The sequence below is a fragment of the Neopsephotus bourkii genome, unplaced genomic scaffold, assembly GCF_033783945.1.
Source record: "Neopsephotus bourkii isolate Nb327-2 ecotype Australia unplaced genomic scaffold, CSIRO-AGI_Nbou_v1 NB_756, whole genome shotgun sequence".
NCBI classification, from domain to species: Eukaryota; Metazoa; Chordata; class Aves; order Psittaciformes; family Psittacidae; genus Neopsephotus; species Neopsephotus bourkii.
In genome coordinates, this window is record NW_026901254.1 from 2,860,124 (window position 1) to 2,873,581 (window position 13,458).

General features: G+C 35.3%; 1 protein-coding gene across 2 annotated transcripts in view; it reads left to right on the forward strand.

The window, feature by feature from the left end:
• Nucleotides 1-13,458, forward strand: part of CSMD1 (CUB and Sushi multiple domains 1) — a 1,128,271-nt gene that overhangs the window by 761,258 nt on the left and 353,555 nt on the right. For both annotated transcript variants that reach the window (XM_061354960.1, XM_061354961.1), the window contains exon 8: nt 6,949-7,036. In XM_061354960.1, the coding sequence (XP_061210944.1) occupies nt 6,949-7,036 (88 nt within the window). The remainder of the gene's footprint in view (nt 1-6,948; nt 7,037-13,458) is intronic.

The window sequence follows — 13,458 nt, forward strand, 5'->3', positions numbered from 1 at the left end:
TGGCTAAAGCTTATGTGCTCCTAAGAAGAGCAACACATGAGAAGTCTCCTAATAAACGTCTCTGCAAGTGAAAAAAGACCTCCTGCTGTATATGTAGTCTGAGCAATAAAATTATTTGCAAATTCATTATTCTGTTTTGATCTGGATAAGAAAATTTTTGGCAGCTCAAAATTCTCCTCAGAATGGGCATAACTGATGTTTTAGAGCACACATAGCAAAACTAGGGCAGAAAATTTAATTCCGTTAATTATGTCTGTGAATATATTTGTGGATTGAAGCTTTTGTGCTGTAAAATCTTTCTTTTAATCTGTTAATTGTAACTTTCAGATTCAAAAGAACCCCATTATATTCAGTTCTTTTATACAATGATAATATTTTATAACTTTTTTTCACAGGTTGTCATGTCAAGAGATCAAACATATACGTCTTTTTTTCTCTTCCAGTGACCAGATTATTTATTTATATGTGAAACAAGTAATTTCTAGTACACTTGACGAAGAGTAATTGAAATGTTTTGGATTCACTCTTGAAGCATAATTATTTGATGACCAAAAATATTTCTAGTACTGTTAGAATCTTTTTAATGTGAATCAACCTTTTCAAAAATGTAAATAAATTTAGATCTGTAGAGCATAATGAGTAGTCAAGATGCGACTCTGATACATTAATTAGTGCATCTAAATATCTTGTTTCATTGGCACAGTGTTATTGTACTTCTGTGTGACTTCTTGGCTGCAAAGAGATTGATATTTGCATATGTCAGCTTTTATTTTCATCATAAGAGAGAGATAAAGTGTTATTTCATTGTAAAGTCTTGTTCAGTTTACAAACTTGTCATTCTGCTCTAGAAAAACTGCCATTTTTTATAATATCTTTCCACAGTGAATTTTAGGGTCTTCTCGCTAGCCTCAACACAGTATTTGACAAGACCAGCTTGTAGGTGATTCTTGCAATTTTTGATTTAATTTAAAAATTATTCAAAACAAATTATTGAAAGACTGGGTGTTCCTGGGTTTATGTATTTTTATTTTTTAATCCAGAACCTTATTATAGGCTGGTGATATCACTAGGAGAATGAGTAAATGTCCAAACAGACTGCCAAAATTTCTTGCATTAATTAAACTCTTCTCCAGGTTGAACAAGCCCAATTCTCTCAGCCTGTCCTCCTAGGAAGAGTGTTCTAGCCCCCAGTCATCTTTGTGGCCCTCCTCCGGACTCACTCCAACAGGTCCATGTCCTTCTGATGTTTGGGTTCCCAGAGCTTGACACAGTACTCCAAGTGGGGTCTCACTAGAGTGGAGGAGAGGGGAGAATCACCTCCCTTGACCTGCTGGCTGTGCTTTTTTTGATGCAACACTGGATACAATTGGGTTTCTGGGCTGCAAGCACAGATTGCCAGGTCATGATGAGCTTCTTGTCAACCAGCACCCCCAAGTCCTTCTCTGTAGGGCTGCTCTCAATCTATTCTCCTCCCAGCCTGATATGTGCTTGGGTATCTCCTACCTATCTTCTAACGTGCAGAACCTTGTGTCTGTGCCTCATGAAGGTTTGCATAAGCCCACCTCTGAAGCCTGTCAAGTTCCTTCAGTGTCCCTCCCTCGACATCGCTTCCCTCCAGCATGCTGACTGCACCACGCAGCTTGGTGTTGTCAAACTTGTGAAGGCTGCAGTCAGTCCCACAGTCCATGTGTCATGGGTTCAGCTATAAAGTTACTGGCTGGGCTTAAACCATGACACCATGTCATTGACAAATATGTTGAACAGCACTGGTCCCAGTGTCTCATACCGACACCTGAGGAATTTCACTTGTCATTGGTCTCTCATTGGACACTGAGCTGCAAACTGCAACTGTGAGTGCGAACATCCAGCCAGTTCTTGATCCACCGAGCAGTCAATCCGTCAAATCCATGCCTCTCCAGTTAAGAGACAAGGATGTTGTTTGAGACAGTATCCAATGCTTTGCACAGATGGAGGCAGATGGTGTCATTTGCTCTTCCTTATGCACTCGTGCAGTAACCCTCTCACAGAAAGCCACTACATTTGTCAGGAATGATTTGTGCTAAGTGAAGCAATGCTGGGTATCACCAATCACCTCGTTACTTTCCATGTGCTTTAATGTAGTTTCCAGGAGGATCTTCTCCATAATCTTTCTGGGTACAGAGGTGATCTATACATAGTAATGCATTTGTACTTAAAAAGTTTTTGCTACAAAGTCCAGCCCTTCAGAGCATTTCATCACATGCTTCACATGAGCAAGAGTAGATCATTAATGTATATTCAAATTGCAAATGCGTCTAAAACAGAGCCACTTGTCTGGAGCAGGACCAGTATTATAACAAGGGAGATCTCACGTTGCTTGTCTTGCTGCATGAAACATATGTTGCACCATCCCTTCCTCTTGCCTAATACTGCTCTGTGATTCAGCACTTCCCAAATGCTGAGCTAAATTAGAATGTTAATGTATCTGCTAATTGTTTTTTATTATGACTGTTTAGCAATTATGCCAGTCTTTCTTCTGTACTATTTTGTTAGAATCAGAACATGTGAAACATCTTAAAGGAGCTCTGTTCTTACTATGCCATACACCAAGTAAACCAACAAAGATGACCTCCAGAACTGTGGAAACTCTAGTCCTCATGATCTCAGCTGTGAAAAGGAAAGAAATCATGTTGATTTATTCTCAGCCAGTAAAGAAAGAATAGAATTTTTTTATCAAATAGAAATTTAAATCATAGTTTTAACTATAGAGGCTGTATGTAGATGTGAAGCTGTCTGTCACATTAATGAGCCCACAGTTTCTCTTCAGCTGTTTCTGCAGAAAGGCCCAAGAATACTTAAGTTTCACAGTATATAGTGGCATGGCATGTCAAGAAGTTCCAGAGTTAAGTTGTGTCCATGGAGAATGTTCTGTCTCTATGCTGCAGGCATGTCTGATGGTTGAAGCACCTTGATAATCTCAAGCCTTCTGTTAAAATATAGAAGGGCAGAGTTCTGTTAGACTCTAGAAAAACTCACATAATAAAAATGTAAAAGGAAAAAAGAAAACCACCCTAGAATCATTCCTGACTGTTCTCCCTGCCCTGAGACTTCAAATACTTCTTCTGATGTTAGTCTCATTGAGCACACAGTTTTCTCTAGCTGGCAGTTCCTTAAAGAACAGCGTGCAGCTGGGATACAGTGCAAAGAATCTGTGTAAAGCAATATCTTACTTTCATATTTGTAGGTTTATATATTCTTAAACTTCTTTTTAAAATAGAGAGGGCAGTCTAAGAATGTACTAAAATATACTGAGAGAGGATGGTGTTATTTAGGCTGGTCCTAATTTGTTTGTCATAAATACATGTTTATAAATATTTAGTTTATATTAACAGTACAGAGGAATATTGTTAGTGTTTTAAGATAAATGATACTAATGCTACAGTGCATAGCTGAGCCAAGGTTTCTGCATATTTGATATTTGCTTCCAAGATTTGCAAGCTTTAAATAGGAAAAAATATTTTCCATTTTCTTTCTTTCATTGTTTTGAAATTTTGAAATTCTAAAATGAAAATTCAGATGATTGATAGTTAAAATACAAATAGTCCATGAATGAGCTTTGAAAGTAAAGAGAAGGTATTTGAGATTGATGTCACAAGGAAGAAAAAAATCAAAAGAAAGATCCAAAAAGCATGAAACACTTTACAAAACTCTAGATAAATGAAACTTTAGACCATATCATTTTGAAAGAGTATAAACAGGTAAAACATGGGTCTTTCAAGGGCATACAGAAGTCTTTTTCTTTAAAGTTAAAACAGGGAAAGATTGGCCATGTGACAGGATGAATAGTAGAAGGCATGTCTAAGAGGTGCTTTCAAAAGGAGACTGCAAAGCTTAAACATATTATGGAAGTGAGATACTCAAAGACAATACTTTCTCCTCCCATTTGTTATGAATCTTAGTAGCAGTAGCACTTCATAGTGGTGAATAAAGGGGAAATCTGACAGGATTGAAACAGAGAAAAATAAAGGTCTCTGACAGGGAATCACTTGGGCATCTTTTCATCTATTTTCAGTCTGAATGATAACAAATGTTCAGCTAACAAAAAAGAATTCTTAAAATTGAATTCTTAGATAAATTCTAACATACCATCAGGTAAAGGTTTTAAAAATATTAACATATACATATACATATATTTATAAACGTAATAATGTTCCTGGTGTGTTTCAGCCACTAAAAGTAATAAATGGTTTCACTAATTTGAGAAATTTGATCCTTTTTTTCCCATCTGGAGATATACAATCAGACAGGCTTGTTTTACAGGGAACTGGATTTATTTTGTTATGACAGCACATCATGCAACCACCATCTGTTAAAAAACACTTGACGGTTCACTGGGGATAGGAGCTAAAACCTGGGCTATGTTTAACAAGGCCTGTAGGCATCCAGGAAGATGTGCTGAGTTCCAGACATGTGATACCTGCTCTGTTTCAAGACAGTATTTTTCTGGTTAAACAATATCCTAGATAGCCCTTCCCTGACACTGGTGTGAGAGCATGTTGACAGAAGTTAGTGGCTGAGAAGAAAATGTTTCAAAGGTCACCATCCATCTAGGGAGATTGCATCATTCTGTGTTACGAGTAAGGTCTTGGTCAACATTTACTGGTGTGCCAAACAGAATGCTTATGCATTGTGTATGTATGTCTGTGAAAGGAGGTAGCTTCACTGCAGTGTGTCTGTCCTTAAAACATGATAGTAACGGCAGCGTTCTCCATGTTGTATTACAGTTGTTACCATAAGGCTCAAGTTTAGTAAAATTGCTATGTCAAGTTAACCATATCAGTCATATTGCTTATTTTCATGTCTTGGTGATTTAGTAGTCAGGATTTAATCTCACCTCTATTAACATAGGTATATTTCTGTGCTGAAAGTAGTAAATATTGGATTTTTCTCTTTCTCTGAAAAATCGGAAGAAATGTTAGTAGCGAGATTATTTTAAGGAATGTCAGTGTAGAAGCAGGCTTCTTTTCTAACAAGATCAGATTTTAACTATAACAGCATTTCAGTAGTGATATTTCCCAAGAAACTACAAAATCAAATTCTCGGAATACCATACATGTTTACTAGCTCGTATAGGCTTGTTCTGAAAGCCTTTATTCAGACACACAAAAATCTTTATCATCTCAACAATGTTAGTGACATTAGCAGGATTGGGCTCTTGGTCTGGAGTGTTTTCAAGATAGTGAATTCCAGATGCTGTATTTTTATCCAACTGAACTGGATTTTTGTTTGGTTTTGTTTGTTTGTTTGTTTATAAGGAAATAGTGTTTTTTTAAGTAAGACATGATATTTTTAATTGTGTTTGCAAAAACATTTCTAAGATTATGATAATCTTTCTTTACCTGGTTTCACTAGAAAGACAAAGAGTATTCAATACACTGAATAATTTAAAAAAGATGTAGAGAGAGAAATGGTTCCTTTATTTTTGTAAACATTCTATATGCCAAACACAGAATAATGTAGATAAATGTTTAAATATATTGTAATTGTTGCATTTTTTCTACTCTGAGAAGAATCTATGCTGAGATCAAGCATTTTGGTCCTTACTATTTCTTTGTTTAGTTATATTTCTGTAGTGCTGTAATGCAGGTTTTTATTTCTTTAAATCTTCTCTTGTAAAACTTTGGCTTTCTGTATAAATTAATTACCCCTGATACTGCCAACACGGACATAAAGATTTATAGCTCTTAACATCCGATTGTACGCATCCTGCTTGTCACCACTCTTCTTGTCGCTGTATTCAATTTGAAATCATACCACCATGTGGGAAACTCAGCCACTTCTTCCATCTTATCTCTCATCACCTTTCAGCCATAATGCTGTCATCTGTAATCCACCCGGGCATGTATAATTTATTTTGAGCAGCTAAATATTCCAACTAACTTTTCTTTTATTCTGGAAGAATGTTCAGTCATGTCTTCAAGGGCTTCCCAAAAATTATTTACAGCAAAAAATGTGATCCACAAATTTCTACTAGCTCTATTCTTCTGTGGAGGAAACAGAAAGATAGGAGGCATGTAGCTGTTCATGGGTACACGTGTGTATGTGCAGGTTAGAAAGCACGTGTATATTCAGGTTTTCTGTATATTCACAGTATTGTGCTCAGTTACTTTGTCTTCTCTGTATGATTAATTATTTTTAATTCCACATATTCCTTAAATACCTTTCTACAAATGAAGAACAATAAAAGTGAAAATGGAATGTTCTAATTGTTTAGAATTTTGAAGGGACTGTAAGTTTATATGTTTATATACCTAGTATGTTTAAACATGTGCAGTCTGGAGGGAGAAAGAACAGAGGACAAAAGGAACGGAACAGTATAGGATACTTTCTAATTCCTACCTGAAAGCACGATATAGGGATTTTGAGCCTCATTTACATAAGCACATATTCAGCTGGTTACAAATGTATTTCTCTGTAGGGTTTTCTGTATATTTTTGAGATTATCTTTGTAAAAATTTTTTTGTATTTCAGATGGGTTCTTTATTTTTGGCAATTTCAAGTCTTATATGGACAGAAGCTTAAACAAAATTTTCTTTTCTTATACTACCTTAATCGTACAATGATGTGTTGTGAATATTTCAGATGATTTAACAAAATGTTGTTTTCTCTGTCTGCAAAAAACCGTGGACGCTAGTACACTCAAAAAATGATGACTGACCTTAGGAAATGAATCATTTATTGTCCCACAGAAGCAAAACATGTTTTTTTATCATAACCAAAGAAAGAAAACAATTCACCCTAGAAATCAGTTATATGGGGCTTCTTTTTTGGTAATAACTTACACTGTTTCAAGAAAAAATATGACTATGCATATGGTTAAATTCAGGCTATGGAAGTTAATATATGAGAAAAGAGAATAATCATCTTTACAGCTGCATGTCTGAATTATTTTTTTCCTTATCTTTGCAGTGACTCAGGGTGGGGATGCAGTTGCATCTGATGCATGTCCTGATCCTGGAATTCCTGAAAATGGGAAAAGGGTGGGCTCTGACTTCAGGTAGGCACATTTCATTATCTATATGATCAAGAGGAAGGTATTTCCTGTTACATAAATAGAGCATTCAACTACAAATATGTATTGTTTGTCTAATATTAAGTGTGTTGAGTCTTTTGTTAAAAAGTAGCTACAGTCCATATGCGTATCTTGAATTTTCTTGTTTCTTTCTTTTTTCTTTTTTTTTTTTTAATCAATGCAATTTAAATACAAGTTTTACAATATAGAATCATAGAAAGTTGGGGTTGGAAAGGACCTTAAGATCATCTAGTTCCAACCCCCCTGCTGCTGGCAGGGATGCCTAATAATCTTGTCTGGGTAGCAGAGGCAGAACTCTTTGGACAGCATAGAAAAAGCAGCAAAGAGAATTGTTTGCTTTTCCACTATACAAAAGTTGTTAAAAGCTTGGGAAGCATGGAAAATTCCGTGTCTGTGGCTGTGCTGCAATCCATCTCCTTGCTTATTTTGTTTTCAGCTTTTGTTACATTCATTAAAAAAAAAAAAAAAAAAAAAAAGATGAGGACAAATGGACCCCTATGGAGGAAGGAGGGTGGTTCCTCTTCACCCATTGTGGAAAAAGGGCGAAGACTTCAAGGTGTGGCAGAGAAGAGGGTCAAAGGAAGAAATGAGAGCCTCTGCTCATACAGGCATTTATAAATTGCCCAGCAGGGAATGAAAGACAAGCCTAAAAGTAAATGGAAAGGAATATTTCATAAAAATTAGACAGAATTGTACAAAGTTCTCTGCCACTCCAAAAAGCAAGTTAATCACACCTGGTTCCTGAATTAAGGCTCTTCCAAGCAAGGGGATAACTACTGAGAAAAAGAATTTTAAAATCAACTCTATTTCTGACTTTTTGAAATTTTTCTCTACTTATCCTCAAAGGAGCTGAAGAACTCAGAAAGAAATCTGACATTAAGTGTATCAGTTATATGCAAAGTCATTATTTCCGTAGAAACAGTGCAGCAGTTAAATGTGTTTTAAAAAACTAATGAAGTGAAATGAGCTTTTCTATAGATAGGCAAGAGAGAGACAAGATGTCCAGAAGATATTTGCTATTAACCTGTTCTATATATTCTGACTCTACTAGGCAAGTGCAGCTGTTACAAATTAAATTGTATGATGCAAAAATATAGTATGCAATTGCTGTCCAAACCTATGCTGGTTTACGGAACAAGTTTGGTTTTTATCTAGCTGTTTATTAACACTTGATGTATTGAGGAGAGAAATGTCAGTTGGTAGAAGACTGTGTATGAATGGGATATTAAAATGTAACTCTTCCTTAAGGTGTATGAAAGACTCCAAAGGTATTCATCTGAGGGGTGCCTGTATACTTCCACTGTTACTTTGGAGACCATTTTATTTTACTGTTTGTGCCGGTGTGCCACAGTTTCCCTCCTCTACTTGAGTCTCTCCTTATAGCCATAAGGGGTGCAGATTGTGCCTCTTCTGATTTCCTCCAACTCAAATACTTACTTGAAAGAATTAAAGGCAGCATCTAGGATTACTCTGTTATTAGTGCAGAGATAAAAGCATCTGTGGAAAGAGTTAACCCCATAGCCTAAACATTTAATGGAAAATAGGATGACAGCACACCTGACGGGCCTTTCTCACTTCAGTAACTATAGATAACAGAGTAAGTTCAGCAGATCAGGATGGGGAGGGAGCCTGAGCCTATGACATAAAAGAGGCTGAGAATTCTGGGTCTGCCTTAAGAGAATCTGAAGGACCTTGTTGCTATCTACAGCTACTAAACAGGAGAGTGTAGGGAAGACAAAGACTCTTCTCAGAGGTGGACCGTGATAGGACTAGAGGCAATAGGCATAAGATGGGGTGTTGTAAGTTACTAGATTCAGGACTAAATATAAATCAATTCAAAAAATAGTATTTTTACTATGAGGATGGTCAAGCTCCGGAGCAAGTTTCCAAGAGACTTTGTGCAATCTCCATCTAGGGAAGCATTCAGATCTCAGCTAAATATGACCTTGATCCCTCTGTTCCAACTGGACATGCTCGGGGAGGGGCATTGGACTAGATGATGTCCTCTTCCAATCTAATTTATTCTGTGAATCTATGAATCTTGTACAGATTTATTGTGTTCATGATATACGGTGGGCCAATCAGACTCTCCTCTAGTTATGGTGGCATATGAACAATTGTTAAGAAACAGCAGCAGATCTAAGAGCACTGGTAAGCTGGAAGAGTGTAAGAAAAAGAGTCTTATTTTCCCCTCTAGACTGTAGTCTGTAATTTGAAAGACAAAAAGAGCTAAAATAATTTTAGTGAAACAGGTCCAAAGATCCAAAATATGTGAGCCCCAACATGGGAGACCCCAGCAATAAAATTCCCAGCATGCATGAAAAGACCAAGAGGGAAAACGTAAAAGAACCTTAAAGCTTAAAGTATGTTTTAAGATATCTGAGGGAATCTAATGTTAAAGAACCTTGCAAGACACAGATAACAATGTTTTGAATACAGTCTCTTATGACTGAATGTAGGTTAAAGTTATCTTAAAATTTTGGTGCTTTCTTAGGGCAATGCTTACTCAGATGGCAGAGCAAAGCTATTCATAGAATGGTGGAGGTTGGAAGGGACCACCGGGGTTCATCTAGTCCAACGTCCCTGCTCAAGCAGGGTCATCTAGAGCACATTGCTCAGGATTGTGTCCAGATGGCTCTCAAATATCTCTAGGGAGGGAGACTCCACAACCTCTCTGGGCAACCTCTTCCAGTGCTCATTCACCCTCACAGTAACAAAGTTGTTCGTTATTTTCAAGTGAAACTTCCTGTGCTTTACTTTATTCCTGTTGACTCATCCTGTCACCTGGCCCCCTGAGAAGAGTCTGGCCAGCTATCTCCCTCCTTCCTTTACCTTATTCAGTCTCTGATAATATTTTAATTTTAATTAATGTATCTCACTGTTCATGGCAATAAATGAATGCATAAGGTGTTAAAAAATAGCACAAGCTACTTCATATAAACAAGATGCTTTGATATATTTTCATCACTTACTATTTTTGTGTTTGTTTGGGGCCTCCAGTTCTGGTTATTATTTGAGAAAGTCAGTAAATTTTGTTTTCCTGCTAAACCTTACTTGTTATCTGAAAATCGATTATGCAACAGCAACCATTTATTCACGTACTGTAACCTTTTTTTATATCCATTTCAAACATAGTTTAGGGATCTTGAAGTTATCTATCTGTATCTGGCTTGACATTTAAATAGAGCTTTTGGCTGGAATCTAGTTTTCCTTTCTTTGAAATATGAAATCAAGCTCTTCCACAGGAGAAGTGAAAATAATGCTTGCATTTGTCCAACATAGTGAAAATACTGTGGAGAGTAAAAGAAAGGTGGTGGTTTTTTTCTTTTCTAAGAGGTGAGGATAGACACCAGAAGGAGCTATTGTTCTTGTCAGGAGAATGACAGCTGTGAATATTAATCTGAGCTAAAATGTGAAAATGCACATTATTCAAGATCTTTCCCGGTCTCCTGAAAGACATGTTGTGAGTGGGATTGATGGAAAGGCAAAGGGCTGATTTTTAAGACAGCCTTAGACCCAGCTGATTCAGTGATGACAAGTTCTTTGAAAAGGGTTTCATTGTTTTCAGCATAATAATGGCATTGATTCTAATTTCATAAAGCAAACAAAAAGGTATTGAAATCTTAACCTTTTCATTCTGTCCTCCTGCCATGCTTTTACTCTGTTCAGTTAAGGTAGTAAGGGACGTGATTTTCAGGTGATTTTAAAAAAATCCAGTGGATATTTGGATGCATTTTGAGAGAGAAAAGGTGACTTTTTTTTTTCTAGAGGAATTAGAACATTACCAATACAATTTTGGGGTCAATATCATATTTTATTTTTATGAAAGATCTCAAGCAGTAGATTGCTTAAATAAAAGCTAGAAAGTATATAAACAGTAACATTCCAGCTCTCCTTAAATACTATATGGTATGTCTGGTACTGAGGAAATATGTTAATTTTCCACAATGCCAGTAACACTTGTAACAAAAAAAAAAGCTTTTACGTTTTCAAAACAGCTTTATAAAATTAAATTAACTTTCTTATGCTTAGCATTTCTTGTAGCATTTCTCCCCCCTCCTCTTAAAAATAGCTTCTTCAAGTCCAATTCTAGCCTACTTTGATAAAAGCACTAATTTTGCTTTGATATAATTCAAATGTAAAATGGAAAAAGAGGAAACTGATTTCTTCCCCTGATTAAAGTTTAGATAGAAAATTAACAGACAGATCTGCTCAGTGAGTTGGAGGTAAAGATGTAAAAAAAAAAAAAAAAAAAGAAAAAAAAAGAAATTAAAACCAGGAATTGAAACCAACTGGAAATAAAGTGAATTAAAAATTTCCTTTCAAATCCCAGATCTAATACAATAAAACATGTCTTTAAAAGGATGCCCTCTTTTTCAGTGGAAAAATGTCAGCAAAATCAGTGGAGAGACTCAGCAATTTGGATGCTGGTTAGAAGATAAGGAGTTTTATTTTACATCATGTGGCCCAGGTCCCCTCCCCTAATAATCTTATTTAGATATGAATGTCTGGAAACAGAAAATACTCTAGTGTCTCAGCTTACTTAAGATTTTTCAGTATCCACTGTTCTTTTAAACGGCTAAAGTTATATGGCTTCATTCAGAGATCTACAATGTATGCATTATATAACAACTGTTACATATATTCACGTTTCATTATTAATAACTTAGTTACACAAACTTTTAATTTCCTTCACCTATATTGTAGTGTGACAGTCTGTACCTCCATTCAGCACTATTTAGAACTTTTCAATACCTTTTTCCTTTTCTTGTAAGCCTTGACAAAATTAAAATTATATTAAAATTATTTTCTGAAAGTATCTGTTGTCAAATTTGTGGCACAAGCCTGATTTCTCACAACAGGCTTCAAAAAGGATGGATCTTAATGGATATTAAAGCAGAGTTGGGGTATATTGTAGTCACACGCAAACCATGACCAGAACTCTCTCAGTCACTCTGCAAAACCTGTGACTTCTGTAGCCTACCTGAAGTTTAATTAGAATTCCTGAAAATACTTTCAAAAGATTGTACTTGTCAGTGCCTATAGCTGGCTTTCAGGTTTCTCTCCACCTTGAATTCTAACACTAAGAATCTTCTGAGTACTTTGCGTTCCTACCTGCTCTTTAATTTGACTTTTTTCTAGATTGTTTTTAATATGTCGGCATATTTATTTTATGTCACTTAGTTTGTGATCAGACATTTAAAAAGATGATATCCACTATGTAAAATACATGAAGTTCACGTTATTACTCTTTAGATACAAGCTTTTTCCAGAGCTTTGAAGAAAAAAAAAGACAATATACTTTATAGAATAATAGTGAAACAAATTGAATCTTCATAAGTCTATAGTTTAAATTAGTATGTGACATTTTATGTATCAATAAATAATAAATGTTTTTTAATATTGCTGTAATGATGAAAATCTAGTCTAAACATGAAATCCGTCATTTACTGCATCTGGCATCAGAATATTTGTATTCCTCCTGTTTTTTTTCCTTTTTTAATTCTTGGGGGGAATAATCAGGTATGGTGAGTTAAAAATTTTAATTGCAGGCATCCAATAATTGTACCTTTGATTTCACTCAGTGTTTTAGATGTGCGCAGTTTCATAATTCTCCTTACATATCCTGCTAGTAGCAAACCTTGGGGAAATGTGGAAGTTCTCATGGTGGCTCACCCACAATTATACTTCGGGGAAAGTCTTTATCGAACATGATTTTTAAATACTTTAATCCTTAATTTACACTTATCACAGATATGTAGCTGGTTGGTTTTTTTTTCCTGTTTCCATAGAAAATTTTTTTTCAGAGATTATTATTTTAGAAAATTTGAGAAAATGCATTTAGAAAATAAGTGTTTATAGCATTAAAATAGCAGATTAATTAGTGATATTTTTCTTTACCAGTAGTAGAAACTAAATGTTTATTAACTGAAGTATGTATTTGTAATCATGCTTGGGCTACTTTTCTGAGGATTTAAGAATGTTCTGAAGAATAAAAGATTACGACAAATATAAAATAAATATAATTTCAGAAAATTGTATTACTCTTCAAGGCTTTCATGTATTTCCCATGAACTGCTGAAAGAAAAGACCAATATTGTCTCTACCCTTCTGATTTATTTACATTTAACAGCTCAAGAAACAAGTGTTAAGAAAGTATTTTTCAGAGGTTTCCTAGATAGGAAGTATCAAATTCAAATTTAAAATTAAAAAAAAAATAGAAGGAAAAAAAACCCAAGGAAAAAAAAAAGAAAAAGAATCCTAGTAAAATTTTGTGAAAAAACTGTAGAAGTACATTATAATAATGATAAACTATATAGTTTGTGAGATCTTCTGAGAAATTTATAGAATGCTTGTTCTTGAAGGCTAGGAATGAGCTGGATGTT